The sequence below is a fragment of the Peromyscus eremicus genome, chromosome 1, assembly GCF_949786415.1.
Source record: "Peromyscus eremicus chromosome 1, PerEre_H2_v1, whole genome shotgun sequence".
Classification (NCBI taxonomy): Eukaryota; Metazoa; Chordata; class Mammalia; order Rodentia; family Cricetidae; genus Peromyscus; species Peromyscus eremicus.
Genome location: NC_081416.1, coordinates 83460670 through 83475359, shown reverse-complemented (window position 1 = coordinate 83475359; position 14690 = coordinate 83460670). Strand labels below are relative to the sequence as shown.

Below are 14690 nucleotides of genomic sequence, written 5' to 3'. Positions count from 1 at the left end.
TGTGTGTCCTATCCATGAAATGAGTGTGGTCTTTGTGCCAGCTCCATGCTATTTGAGGATTGAGTGAGGGCACAGAATGTAGCCACAGAGTGGCTCTTGGGTGGCAGGATTCTTTGGAACAGTAAACTGTAGAAACTGGGCTCCTTGGAGCTCTGGGAGATAGATGAACAGTCATTCTTGGGCTGGAAGGAACTGGGGTCCTTTGGGAGATCCTGCAATAGGAATTCCTGGAGGCTTCCCGTAGCTGGGGTTCTCAGCCCCCGTCTTTCACTTGGAGCCCACCTGCTTCCTGACATGAGTTTGGATGAAGAAAACAAAATGACATCTTTGTTTTCCCAAGTGTCTGGTACATTTACCTCTCACCTGATTGTGAGCTGTGTGCAGAGAGCCTCAGCGGCCATGACAATAGCTGGGGCTTGTCGCCAAGAGTCATGAGCAGGCAATAGAATAGAATAGAGTATTCTATGGTTACAGCTCAAAAGCTCTTTCTTTTTCTTTTCTGTTTTGTTCTCTCTCCACCTCTCCCTTCTCCACAAAGCACCATGGTAACTCTCCCACAAAGAGTGCGTAGGTTTTGACCAAGGCTTTGGGAAAATAGCCACACAACTGCATTGGTGTGATCAAGTTCCCTTGAGGTCTTGGCTATCTTATTTGCTGGCTTATAAATAACAGCCCCGGGGATCCATAGGCTTTGCCTGGCTGCCACAGGGAAGGGGCACAAAATAGGACCGGCCAGCTGGTGTGGTGGCATTCCGCTGTACTCTCAGCACTAGGAAGCCTGGGCAGGGAGACTCTGAGTGTCAGGCAAGACCCTATCTCAAAACCTCTGGAAAAACAAAAACAAAAACTGCAAGCCAAATATCAAAACAATACCCCCAAACTCTTTAGATGACAGCACATCAAGATTGCCTTGTTAAACAGATTCTCCTAGAGTTCACCCTTGGAGCATCTCCCAATTGGCTCTCTGGAGGTCGCTGCCCTGAGCGGTTCAGGAGGGAGTGCTCCCAGGACCAGACTTGGAGAAATGTGAGTTTGGACTATGTAAGTGACTCAGCACTTGTTGGGTTCCAGGTTTCTTTGGGGGTGATGAACATTCTTTAGTCGATTGTGATGACAGCCACAGTCACTGAATTGTGTGTCCTGAATGGGTGTATTGTGCCCTGTGTGGATTATGTATCTCCATCAAGCTGAGAAAACAAAAAATGACTCCGCAGTGGCCTCTCTCTGTTCAGGTTCCAAGTTCTCAGAGGGGAATCGGGAGGCCCAGCCACAGACCTGCTCTGGGCGGGCCTTTTGTTGTCTTTTAGAGGTAGGCAGCAGCCTGGTGAGGAGCAGAGGGTCATGTGGCAGAGCTGCAGGGGCTCCTGGAGTCCCTTATTTGGACGCTTGGTCCCAGGGCTCTCTGTGTGACCTGGTTATTCGTCATGGAAGGGGACCAGAGGAGAAACCCAAGTTCCCGGTGAAGCTGTTGATGTTGGTTGTTGCTTGGTGGTGAAGTGGGATGCTTTACCGCCTGCACATAGGCTTCCCTGTGCTCTCTGAAAGTCTTTTCCTCAGTGTCACAAACTTGGGTTCAGTCCTGACCCGGTGACCTCATAGCTCTGGGGCCTAGGAGATGGCTTTTAAATTCCTCCAAGTCTCACCTGTCATCTTTCAAACTTGTCATCGAAATGCCTCCCTTGCAGGACTGCTGTGGGGGTTGAATGGACTCATAGCTCTGAAAGCATGTTGTAAACCAGAGCCTCCTTCCCTGGGGTTACAAGCTGGTGACCAGAGGGTGGAATCCAGCCTGCAGTCACACTTGCTTCCCATGGGACGATGGAAAGCACTTGGAATGAGTTTTCCACATTGAAAAATTGGTCTGTTGTTAAAGCAAACACAGGTTTGCGGTTCTCCTGGAAGAATCAGCTCCTGCATTCAGGCTGGTATTCTATGACCTGTTCAGGTAGCTACAGTTGGAGAACAGCTGCCCTAAGTACACAGGGTGTGCATCTTCCTCAGCTCCCCTGGGCATCGGTAGACACATTTCAAAACTCATTCCAGACGCCAGCCCGGCACAGGCATCAAGAGAGTACCTTCTGCTCTGAGTAGGACTTTATTGCTTTTCCTGGTGTCAGAGACTGCACTTTGGTGGGATCCAATCATAATCGTGCAATGAAGAGTAACTGCAGTTTGGGGTTGGGGACATGAATCTGGAGGTCAGAGGTCAACATGAGTATCTTCCTTGTTTCTCTACCTCAGTCCTTGGGACAAGGTCTCTCAGTAAACCCGAAACTCACCAATTAGAATAGAATGGTTGACCAGCAAGCCCAAATCTGCCTCTCCTTCCCAGCGCTGTTGGCACAGACAGGTGCAGGTACTTGTCTGCCCCTGGCTTTTCAGTGGCTGTTGATGATGTAACTCATGCTTGCATAACATACCTATACTGAGCTATCTCCCAATTTTGACCCCAGGAACATGCATTTATTGGGTGTCACACCAAAGCCCTTCACCAGCACTTATATAGCCTCAAGAATCCTCCCTGAACCTTGTAAAGTAGGAATCCATGAATCTGTTTCACTTACAGACACCTAGAACTGAAAAGACTGTGTCTGGGACTGTGTAGGTAGTTGGTAACCGAGCTGGGATTTGAACCTGGATTCATCTCCCCTAGGGTCCTTCAGACATGAAGTCTGTATAGGCTTTCTTTGCTCAGGGCCATCGGGTTAGCAGCTTTCCATCCCTCCTCAGGAGAGGTAGCATCAGGACAGAAGCACCTCGCACCTTATTTCACATTCTGTTTTCAGTTGCCAGTATCCAACCTCTGTCAAAAAATATTGAATAGAAAGCTCCAGAAACTCATACATTTTCAACTGTGTGCCATTCTGCACAGTGCGATGAGGTGTCACCCCATCTGGGATATGAGTCTTCATTTGTGCAGTGGGTCTACCCTGTGTGTGCTACCTTCTGTATCCGGCTCAGGTCGCTTGCCAGGCCGTGAGTGTACTGCTTTTGCCTCAGTACCCAGAGCACAGGAATAGTGATGCTTCTGTTCGGATCTGCCAAAGGGAAACCCTAGAGTGGGTCCTTTCTGTGAAAAGGTAGAAGTTCTCAGCTTCATTAGAAAAGAAAAGCATCTTATCTTTTGTTACAGTGTGCTGTTAAATTTATTCCGACTTACACAAGAAGTCGTTGTTAGTCTCTTAATGTGAAGGTTGCATTTAATTGTCAACTTGACATGATCTAGAATCATCCAGAAGGGATTGTCTAGATCAGATTGGCCTGTGGACATGTCTGGGGGGATTAATTACCTTAGTCAAGGTGGGAAGATCCACCCATTGTGCAGCACTGTTTCTGTATGTAGCAAGGGATCCTGGACTTGGAAGAGTGAAGAGCCCCGGCTGAGCACGAGTGTACATTGATGCAACGCTCTCTGCTCTTGGCTGTGATGGGAACAGCTGCTTCACGTTCATGCTGCCTTGACTTCCCCACAGTGATGTGCTGGACTTGTAGCCAAAAAGCTTGTTATCCCTGAAGTTGTTCTTGTCAGGGCATTTCTATGGCAGCAACAGGAAAGGAACTAAGAAAATTACAATGTCTACATTAAACTTTCTCAGGGGTGTGTATGTGGAAGGAAAAGTAGTATCTCTAGGGTTAGGTACTTGTGTGGTTTCTGGCGTGACTGGAGTCTAGCCTCTGAGGATTAAGAGGGACTTTTGAACTGATGGGCTCTTCAGGTGAGCAAGGAAGTTCCATCTGAGTAGCCATGACCAAGAGGCGGTCAGATGAGCCACACCTGAGCCATGATACCATGCTTGGAGTTTGCATGAAAACAACCCCCTTCCTATTTACGTTGTTCAGATTGGTTCCCTTTCATGTCATAGGTTTGTGGGGGGGGGGGGCGGTGACTTTTATTCCTTTAGAGTTTTGTTTCACTGTGGTAGCAACATGTAACAGAAGTTCTACTCCTAAACAGGCTTTCAGAAGGACTGCACAGAGTCACTGACCTTACATAAAATGGTGTCCAGTAGATCTGGGGAGTGTTTTGTTTACTTAACTGGGAATTTATGCTTGTTGGTCCCTACCTCCCCATTCTCTACCCTCTGCAACAGCCATTCACCCCTGCAGCCATTAATTAAATGGTTTTACATTTCTAAGTGGACTAGGGCAATGTTTATACTTGTGACTGGTCTATTTCACTTAGCATGAGTTCCCAAGCTTCTTCCATTTTGTCACGTACTACAGGCTTTACTGTTTAAGGCTCCACAGTCTCCCACTGTGTGCATAGACTCTTTTCTGTGCATACATCTGTGGAAATAGTAGGTGGTTCCCACACCTTGGCCATTATAACAGTGCCGCCATAGACACAGGTATGCTGGTATCCCCTCCAGAACCTGGACAGGTACCCAGACAGTACAGACAGATCATGTGGTAGCTACACCAAGTCGCATGACTGAGGGCACTCAGGGGTCCCAATATTATATGGGGCTCAGGAGAAGGAGTTGAGTTATTCAGGGGTATTGAGTGGGTGACTCTCTGTTTTGATTGATAGGCTTGGATTATGTAAGCATTTGCTCATGTGCATGTTCCTTCCCAGAATGCATCATATTTTAGTCATATGCATACTTGATAGGCATGGGCAAAAGAGAGTAAATAGAAGATTTTTTCCTAAAAGTTCACATAGGGGACAGAGTTTGTCTTACTTTGCATGCAGCCAAACAAGTTTGGCTTGATTGGCCCTCTACCCTCCATACCTGGATAGAAACTGTTCACAAAAGGGAGAGTTTTTGATGGTTTTCAGGGGAGAAGAGATTTATTTCATTGTTTGGAGGGAGGTGTATATGCAGATTGGCAGGTGTGGGGATGTCCTAGGTTGCCAACAGGTTGGTAAGTGCGTTGTTAGGAGAGGGGTGTGTGCATAGTCCAAGCCAAGTGGAGTCCCAGGTTGCTAAGCTAATCCCTATGCCTCACTATTGTCTGTAGAAGCTTTCTCCATGTAGTGGAACAGACAGTTACATTTAGCAACCTTCGGTGGGATAAAAATAAATAGAGCTGACACACCGGGCTCAGTGTCATGGTTCCAGAGCCCTGAATTTGTGTTGGGATTTGTGGGAACTAGAATGTTAGGATCTGTTCTCTGGCCCTGTCACTGAGGCTGCAGTGGGGAGATATGTTTTCTTGTCTTTTTCTCATTAAAAGCAGCTATAGAGATAGCAAGACATCCACATCCCACTTCTCCCTTTCCGTCGTCCTGGTCCATAAGTCTCTGCTAATCTGGGAGTTGAGGAAGTGCCCCCTACAGAGGAAGTCAGGCTTACTGTTAAACATAACCAACTCCATCTGTAAGAATCACCGAACACTGGGGGTTGGGTAATTTTGTGGTTTTAGGCATTGTGGGGATAAAGGAGTCACCAAGGAGGTCTTCAGGTCACTGCCGGTTGGCTTTGTGGATATGGTGGGAGGTTCCACCTGAAAAACAAAGGCCAGAATGAGCTCCCCGGTCATTAGAGAAGCCCCACCCCAGAAGGTACGGTTTCAGCTGAGATTGGAAGGAAAATGAGCACTTGGTGCTAGAGAGAGGAGGGGGGCGGAGAGGGTGTCATGGCAGGGAGCACAGTGTGAGTGAAGGCCTGAGGTAGGATGGGGGTGCTGTGCACACCGGAGGGCCTGGAAGAGAGCCGCTGGGACTCATGAGGCTGTGCCAAAGCTGCCTGGGAAATGAGGAGACACTGGCACCTGAGATGCAAGCCTGGAATCCGCTAGGGGTCTGTCTCTCCTGTTTCTCCTTCCCACCCCAGAGGCCCTTCCTTCCTTCCTGCTCTGCTCCCAGCCCATTGGTGATCTGGCTCCTTTGCACCCAGCCCTTACTGTTCATTTGATCATACACTCCTCTTCTGATGAACCAGCCAACAGTTCATAAATATGCACTCGAAACATTGAACCGAAGTGGACAGTGAGACACAGAGAGGTCAAAGGTCGTCAGCCAGGGAGTGACCCTGAGATGTGCTGCTGCCTCCAGCTCAGCCTCCCGCAGAAGCCCAGCAATCACTTCTCAACTATTCCTTCTCCCAGGGAGTGTGATGAAGTGGGGATTCCTGAGAGCAGGGACTCCAGAGGGACAGTGTCAGGCCTTTTATTGGATCAGGGAAAGGAAGGACTCACTTCCTTCTGGCTCCCTCATGGAAACTACCTCATTGGCATTGAGTTGCCCCATCTAGGAGGGAGCCTGGCCAAGGACACCGGGGATCTTCCCATTGGAATACCATCTCAACCTAACACCTCTTTCTTCTCCTAAAAATGCACAGCCTGGGGGAGATGGCGCAGTGGATAATAGCTCTCGCTTAGCAAGCATGTGGACCTTACCCTGATTTCCCAGCATCCATGTTAAAAAGCAGACATGGCTGTGTATGCCTGTAATCCCAGAGTGGGGAGTGGAGACAGGCTCTCTGGTCCACCAGCCGAGCCAAAACAGGCAACTTTTAGAGAGCCATTCTTAAAGCAGTGTAAGTCAGAGAACAATATAAAAGACACTCATCCTGCTCTGGCCTCTGCATGCCCAAGTACAGGCATGCACACCTGCACACCCTCATGTATGCCTTGTAACATGTACAGACACACGGCTATGTGGTGGGGGAAGAAGAAAGAGAAGGAGAATAAATAATTAAAAATCTGTGTGTGGACTGGGGTTTCAGTTACGTTTTTAGAGTGCTTGCTTAGCATGCATAAAGCCCTGGGTTCAGTCACCCGGGCTGCATAAAACTAGGTGGTACATGCCTGTAATCTGGGAAGTGAAGGCTGGAGGATCAAGAGTTCAAGGTCCTCCTCTGCTTTATAGTGAGTTCAAAACCATGAAACCCTGTCTCAGAAAGAGGCAGGGGGCTGAAGGGCAGAGATAGGCAGATTCTGGAGCTCACTGGCCAGCCAGTCTGGCCAAATTGGTGAGGTCAAGATTTAGTGAAAGACCCTGTTTCAAAAAAACAAGGTGGAGAATGGCCAAGGAAGACACTTGATACTGACTGCTGGTCTCCATATGTATATGCATTAGCACACATTTATGTTCACACAGAATACATACACCACACACACACATAAACAACAAAATTATGTATATACATTAGCACATTTTGGTGCACACACAGAATATATACACACACAGACACAAAACAACAAAACTTCTAGTTTAATATTAAGCACAAACTGAAACCATTGTATGAGCTCAGTTGTTGGTGCAGTGCTTGCTTGACTAGCATGCACAACTCCCCGGGGTCTGTCCCCAGCACCACAGAAAACCTGATGCAGTGCTACATGCGTGTAATTCCGGCCCTCGAGAAGTAGAGGCAGGAGGACCAGAAGGCCAGAGTCATCCTTAGCTGTACAGCCAGTTTAAGGCCAGACTGAGATACGTGAGGCATTGTCTCAAAAAGAAAACTAAGCCACCTATGCTTGGCTTCAGCTATTGAACCATCCTCAAATATTAAAAAAAAAAAAAGTTGTAGTCACTGAAACACAGAAAGTACATGGAATTCTTGTACAGCACCATGGACATAATCTGTCACCTCTTTGGTTCTGAGCAGCCCACAGAAGTGCTCACCTTAAGCCATTCCCCGAATTCCGTTGCCTATGGCCCCACTTCTCTGAAAGTGTGTTCATTGGTCTCCCACAGGGTGAGGACATTCGTGTTGAAATGAAGTTGCTGGAACACTCAGACTGTGGTCTGTTCCCAAGGCAGATTCTTAAATTAAAAAAAAAAAAATGTATTTTAGTATCCACGTAGCCGAACAAAATAGCCTAGTTAGAAACAGCTGCAAGCAGAGGAAGGCAGTGGTGAGCTGCCAGCTGGGACCGACTCACAGGCAGCCTCGCCTGGGTGGGTCAGATGTGCGCAGCTCACATTGCTGGGATGTTTGAGCATCATGCATCCTCTTTCTTGCTGATACAGTAGGAACAGTTCCCATAGATAGGAATGGCTCGTCTACATCTCAGGCTTCTCTGCCCAAATCTCACCCCTAGGCAATGTCACTGCAAATACTTTCTCCGTAGATCAGGCCGCTCCTGGCTGCAGCATTTGAAGCCCTGTGCCTGTGCTCTAAATAGCCGCTCCATGCACATCTTCCTCCTGTGCACATTGACATAGCCAGTTTGTCCAAAGTGGGGAGCTAACAGGAGACAGACTGCCAGGCCTCTGCTCTTGGGTCCCCCGTGCTGGAAGTATAAGCTGAAGCGTCCGCCGCCGCCGCTCACCCCGTGTCCTATCCATGTGATAGGGTTGAAGGCGCTGCTCCTGCTTTCAGGACCTGTTTTGTAGCTTCCTCAGTGCCTGGCACATGGAAAGTGTCAACAAAGGTGATTCACTCAACAGGATCCCTGTGGGGTCTACCATATGCCACTCGCTCTGCCAGAGCCGGGGCCAGGGCACATGTTCACATTTGGGCATACCAGTGTGTATTCCTGGAGGCACCATCCGCAGAATTCAGCCAATTGTGATAGTAAATGCTGAAGAGGCAGAGGCAGGAGGATATGAGTTAAAGCCAGTCTGAGCTCTACCTAGAGCTGGGAAGATGGCCCAGTGAGTAAAGTGCTTGCCACATAAGCATGTGGACCTAGGTCCCGATCCCCAGCAGCCACATAAAAAGCCAGGCATGGTGGCAGGCTTGTGATCCTAGTACTGGAAAAATAGAGATTGGAAGGTCGCTGGGGCTTGCTGGCCACTCAGTCTAGCCAGTTGGTGAGCTCTAGGTTCAGTAAGAGCCTGTCTCAACAGAACATAGAGAGTAAAGAAGGCAGCAAAGTTTAACATCTGGCTTCCATGTGCCCATGTACCACATTCACAAGCATCCACTTACATGCATACCCACCTATGTACACACACATACACAGACCCCTGCCCACCCCTACCCCCCAAAAAAAAGATCTGAACAAATGAAATCAGAATCCGGTCTGCTAGTGAATAGATCTGACAGTGTGTGGCAGACACAGGTACAGTAGATGTAGTCTTTTGCAGGACAGATGGAGGCCACAATATGTGACTGGGCAGTTCTTTGAAGCAATAAGATGTTTTTGGATGGCAAGATGTGCTCAGCGGGGGTGGGGGGTGGGGGGTGGGGGGAGGAGACAGGAAGCTGGTGGCCCAGGCTTGTATCACATCTACTTGAGAGGCAAGCATCACAAGATCAAGGCCAGCCTGAGCAATGGAGTGAGGCTGTCTTAAGAAATACAACAAGGGCTTTCTGGGCCAGTGAAATAGCTCAGCACGTGGTGGCACCTGCTACCAAGCCTGAGGACTAGAGTTCAATCCCTGTACCTACCTGGTTGTAAGAGAGAACCAACTCTCTAAGGTTGGCCTCTGGCCTCTACACATGCCCTGGCATGTGCGTGACAGTGTATACCGATACTCACACACATGTATACACACACGGGGGGGGGGGGGTTGTGGGGGAGAATGAATGAACGAACGAACAAACAAATAAATAGATAAGTAAGTAAGTAAGTAAGTAAGTAAATAAATAAATAAATAAATAAATAAGTAAATGTGATTTTAAGGGCGAATGGTCCCCGGTCATGGAAAAGCATGTTCTTGTTGACTGGCAAACTGCTGTCATTTAACTGATATTGGCCTGGGACTTGTACAAGGAGAATTCTTTACTGCTCAGCTGTGAGGTGCCAGTTATTTTGCATACTTTTCAGTGCCAGGGAGAGTGACCTCTGGCGACTCTTCTGGCTTCCGACCCATCCTGCCAACAGGAGATACAGCCTGCAGGCTGGAGGGGATGAGGACACCCGTGCTCAGTGCCTGTCACCTCACGGCTGATCCCCAGCCATGCTTTGCCGTTGGCCTTGTCCCTCCGTGCAAGCCTGCATCTTGTGGTGGGCAGCCTCCAGCTGCAGGTCTTCGGTTCCAACAGTGCCTCTGCCTGTACCTGCTTTCTCAGGCTGAGAGAGTAACAGCACCCTGCCCTGGTGCCTCGCCTCCTTCTGGCCCCCGATGGGCAAATAGTCCTCCTTGGCTCCTTCTTCTCTTAACCTGCTGGAGTGTGTCCTGCTGGGATCCAGTACCGTGCCTGGCCTACAAGTCGGAGAGGTGTGGCTGGACCCAGTGAGCAGAGATTGTGTGTGAGGGTTGGTGGGGTCAGCTGGGCATTTATCTCCTGCGTGTAAGGACTCTGGGCAATATCAGCAGGAGAGCCACTTTGGGAATGGAATGGAAACCACCCACCTTTTTGCACTGCACCCCCTTTTTTTGGAAAGAGTCTGTGCAGTGTCTGAGAAACACACTTTCCTCTAAGCTGGAATGGTCTCTTGGGTTTTCTCTCTCACAGAAGGAGTCCAGATTAACCCTTGCTGTTGGTGCGGATCCTTGGGGGTGGGGCTATATTTACAGTCAGGGCAGTGGCTTCTGTGACGTCATCTGTGGAGGACCCACATCTTCCTTCTGTAATTAGACAAATGTAACTTGCTTCCACCATCGTGCATGGGAAATAAAGGAGTGATCGTGGAGACACCGGCCATTGAGCTGATGGGTGATGGCCAGTTGTTCTTTGGACCCCAAAGGGAGGCTGTCCTGTGCCTCTCCCCATGCTGTTTGCCTCTGCTCCTGAGTGGCCCTGCCCTTATGAAGCAGCAGGCCGTTAATCTCATCAGCTGCCTAAGGGAAGCACTGGGTTAGTGGGGGCTTTAACTGTTGTGCTTCGTATCTGGGCTTATCTGTCATCATTTTTCTCCACCAGGATCATCCAGAACACGGAGTCCTGTTTCTGGTTCGAGAACTTCTCAATGTGATCCAGGACTACACCTGGGAGGACAGTAGTGACGACAAAATGCGAATCTACACCTCTGTCCTGCACCTGCTGTCTGCCATGAGCCAGGACACCTATCTTTACCACATAGACAAAGGTAGCAGCATGCCAACCAGCAGCCCTCAGCATGCCCCCATTTCACCGTCTCTTCTTGGTGTTTGTGTGCACGTGGGTTGTGTGTACATATTTGTGTGTGTGCATGTGGAGGCCGAGCTTGGCTGTAGGTGTCTTCCTTAATCATTCTTCACCTATTTGTGTGAGACAGGGTCTCTCATAGAATCTGGAGCTCACCAGTCTATCTAATCTGGCTGGCTAATGAGCTCCAAAGATTTGCCAGTCTCTGCAAGCCCACCACACCCCTGCAGTACTGGGGTTAAGGCACATGGTCCCATGTCCAGGTTTTACGTGGGAGCTTGGTATATGTGGTGCTTTGAATAGGAATGGCCCCATAGACTCCTGTGTTTGAATGCTTGGCCATAGGGAGTGGCACTATTAGGAGGTGTGGCCTTGTTGGAGGAAGTGTGGCCTTGTTGGAGGAAGTGTGTCTCTGTGGGGGTAAGCTTTGAGGTCTCAGATTCTCAAGCTAGGCCTACTATGTCTCGGTCTCTTCCTACTGCTTGCAGATCAAGATGTAGAACTCGCAGCTACATCTCCAGCACAGTGTCCGCCTGAATGCCCCATGCTTCCCGCCATGACCATAAGAGACCGAACCTCTGAAGTGTAAGCCAGCCCAAAAGAAATGTTTTCCTTTCTGAGAATTGCCGTGGTCATGGAGTCTCTTCACAGCAATAAAACGCTAACTAAGACAGTCTACAAACCTAGCTCCTCATGTTAGTGCAGCAAGCACTTTACCCACTGGACTATATCTCTAGCCACGCGGGGTCTCATGTAGTCTGGCCTCAAACTCACTTTGTAGCTGGAGATGACCTTGAGCCTTTTTGTTCTCACTCTGTGTAGCTGTGACTGCCTCTGTGTCCCTTGACCCTAAACTCTTGATAGTCCCCCCTCTATAAGCAGAGTGCTAGGATTGCAGGTATGTTAATGGAGTGCCGGAGATTGAACCCAGGGTTTCACACATGCTAGGCAAGCCCTCTATTAGCTGAGCTACATCTTAGCCCAAGAGTCTGTATTCCCGAGCCACTTCCTACCCCCAACTTAGACTCCCCAGGAAGAGGCCTGGTGATTTGTAGGATCAGTTTTTGTGGTGCTGGAAATGGAATCCAGGGCCTTCTATGTGCTAGGCAAGCTCTGGGCCATCAGCCATCTGTGTGTGTGTGTGTGTGTGTGTGTGTGTGTGTGTGTGTGTGTGTGTGTGTGTGTGTGTGACGAGTACCTGAAGTCATTTTGACCATGTGCTGGGGTTGCAGAAGCACTCTTGGCTCAGTGGTTGAATACACAGTAGATGAGTGTCATCACAGACTGTCCTCACCCCAGTCCGGGTGGGCCTTGGTGTAGAGTTCTGCTCCCTAAGCTTTAGGAGCCCACAAGCCCTCACAGTTGTGATGCTGGAGGAAGGAGGCAGTCTTGTTCTCCCACCTGCTACAGTCTGTTCTTGGTGGTACTGGTTTGACAGCAGCCTCCCCGTGTCCCCCCAACACCTTTTCTTTACATTTTTCTAATTAAACCCACAGAGCCTCAGATTGATTGCATAATCTCACCTGATCCCAGATAGGCAGGAGGACTGGAAGTAGGTCATCCTCAGCTGCATTAAGTGTTTGGGGCCCAGCCTGGGCTACATAAAGAACCCATCTTAAACCAACAAACCCCGTATTTAGGATCCCATGACCTTGCACTGTCCCCCCAAGTGCTCACTCTTGCCATGGCCTATTTGCTTGGCTGTGTAGATAGGCCAGGTTAACCTTGTCCCCCAGTGGGTCCTCAGATCCTAGCCTAGAACCTAGTGCAGAGCTGACCTCATTCAGTAGCTGCTGTTGTAAAAATTATTTCCCTGGGGAGAAGTATACATCTACCTGCTCCTTATAAGCCCCAACCAGAAACCAAAGTATGATTCCGCCAGAGATCCTCTTGGGGAAACAATGACTTATTGTGCTTACTGATAGTGCCTGAGTGACGCACAGCAGCCACGCTAAAGTCTTCAGCCAGCACAAGTGATGGTTCCCCACAGCTACGTAGATGGAGTTCCACTTCAGTTAGCTTTCTCTAGTCCATTTACTCTGTCACCTCCTGAGGTCCCAAAGCCATGTGGAATTAGGGCAGAACTGCATACAACCAGAATCTTGAGTGAGGATACAGTGGTCCTCACAACTCCCTCCTTCTCTGATGGAGCATCTACAGTCTATGGGCCCAATCCTGAGGGTCTTTTGCAAGTAGGCTCCAGAGATCTGGTGAAGAAAGTGGCTGTTGTGCTCAAAGGATGTCTTAACTGTTCCAGTGATGTGAAGAGACACTATGACCAAGGCAACTTATAAAAAGAAAGATTTAATTGAGGGTTTGGTTAAAGTTTCAAAGGGTGAGTCCATGATCATCATGGTGTGGCTGAATGGCAGCAGGCAGGCAGGCATGGCGCCGGAGCAGTAGCTGAGAGCTTCCATCCTGATCCACAGGCAGGAGGAAGAGAGAAAACACATACACACACACACACACACACACACACACACACACACACATACACACACACACACACACACACACACATACACACACACACACACACACACACACACACACACACGAGAGAGAGAGAGAGAGAGAGAGAGAGAGACAGAGACAGAGAGACAGAGAGAGAGAGAGAGAGACAGAGAGAGAGACAGAGAGAGAGACAGAGAGAGAGGGAGAGAGAAACACACAGAGAGATAGACAGAGATGGATAGACAGAGAGACAGACTGCACCTTTGCATGGGCTTTTGAAACCTCAGAGCCTATTCCCATTTACACACCTCCTTCCAACAAGGCACACCCCCCAATCCTTCCTAAACAGTCCACCAACAGGGGGCCAAACATTCAAATACATTGGGCCTATGTGGGCCATTCTCATTCAAAGCACTACAGAGGACCATGTTCTACAACATGGTGCATCTGTGTATGTGTGTGTGTACATGTTACACAATGACAGCTACCCTCTCTGTCCCCTACCCTTTGCTCCATTATTGGGCTAATCAGAGTGAGAATAAGCACAAACCCAGAGCTTCAGTTGGGAATTTGAACCAACAACTATTCTAGCCCTGAGGGGAGAAATTCCTTCACCAGCACAATTTTGTGTCTTACGAAATTAGATAATGGCAAATGCCTATATCAAATCATTGTGTTTCTTATAAGAGTACCTGCTGTCTTTGCAACTCAGCAACCAGAGTCACCATGAGATCTGAGGTCCAGGCTGGAAGAAGGCTCAGGCAGTAAAGGACCTGAGTTCCGTCTCCAGAATCCACATAAAAACGTAGGTGAGATAGTACATTACACATTTGTAATTCCAGCACGAGGGAGGCAGAAAGAACAGGATCCCCGGGCCTCTAACCAACTCTGTCCAGCCCAAATGTTCAGCTCTGAGAGACTGTCCAGGCCACTGAGAGACCCTGTCTCAAGGGAGATGGGTGACATTCATGAGGACAATACCTGAGCTTGTCCTCTGGCCTCTAGGCTCCCACATACACAGGCATCTTAAAAACAAAAGAAGGCCTGGCAAGATGGCTCGGCTGAGAAAAGCTCTGGCCACACAAGTCCAGCAACCTGAGTTCAATCCCTCAAACCCACATAAAGGAGAGAAGCAACTCGTGAGGGTTGTCTTCTGACCCCCACATATGTGCTGTGGCATGTGTACCCACCCAGGAATAATAAATAAAAATGAAAACAACCAAGAAGAAACCCCAGGACCAACCCCTGTGACCTGCACCACTCACCACTGAGCTAGTGTTAACCAAAAGTCTCCTTAAGTGGGCAGTTCGAGGTCAGCTTGGAGAGTTC

At 48.9% G+C, this 14690-nt stretch overlaps 1 protein-coding gene across 1 annotated transcript in view; it reads left to right on the top strand.

Moving 5' to 3' along the window:
* The window catches only part of Vps35l (VPS35 endosomal protein sorting factor like), a 108969-nt gene that overhangs the window by 88863 nt on the left and 5416 nt on the right, over positions 1–14690 (top strand). Inside the window, exon 28 of the mRNA XM_059268177.1 lies at positions 10704–10869. Within this exon, the coding sequence (XP_059124160.1) occupies positions 10704–10869 (166 nt within the window). The remainder of the gene's footprint in view (positions 1–10703; positions 10870–14690) is intronic.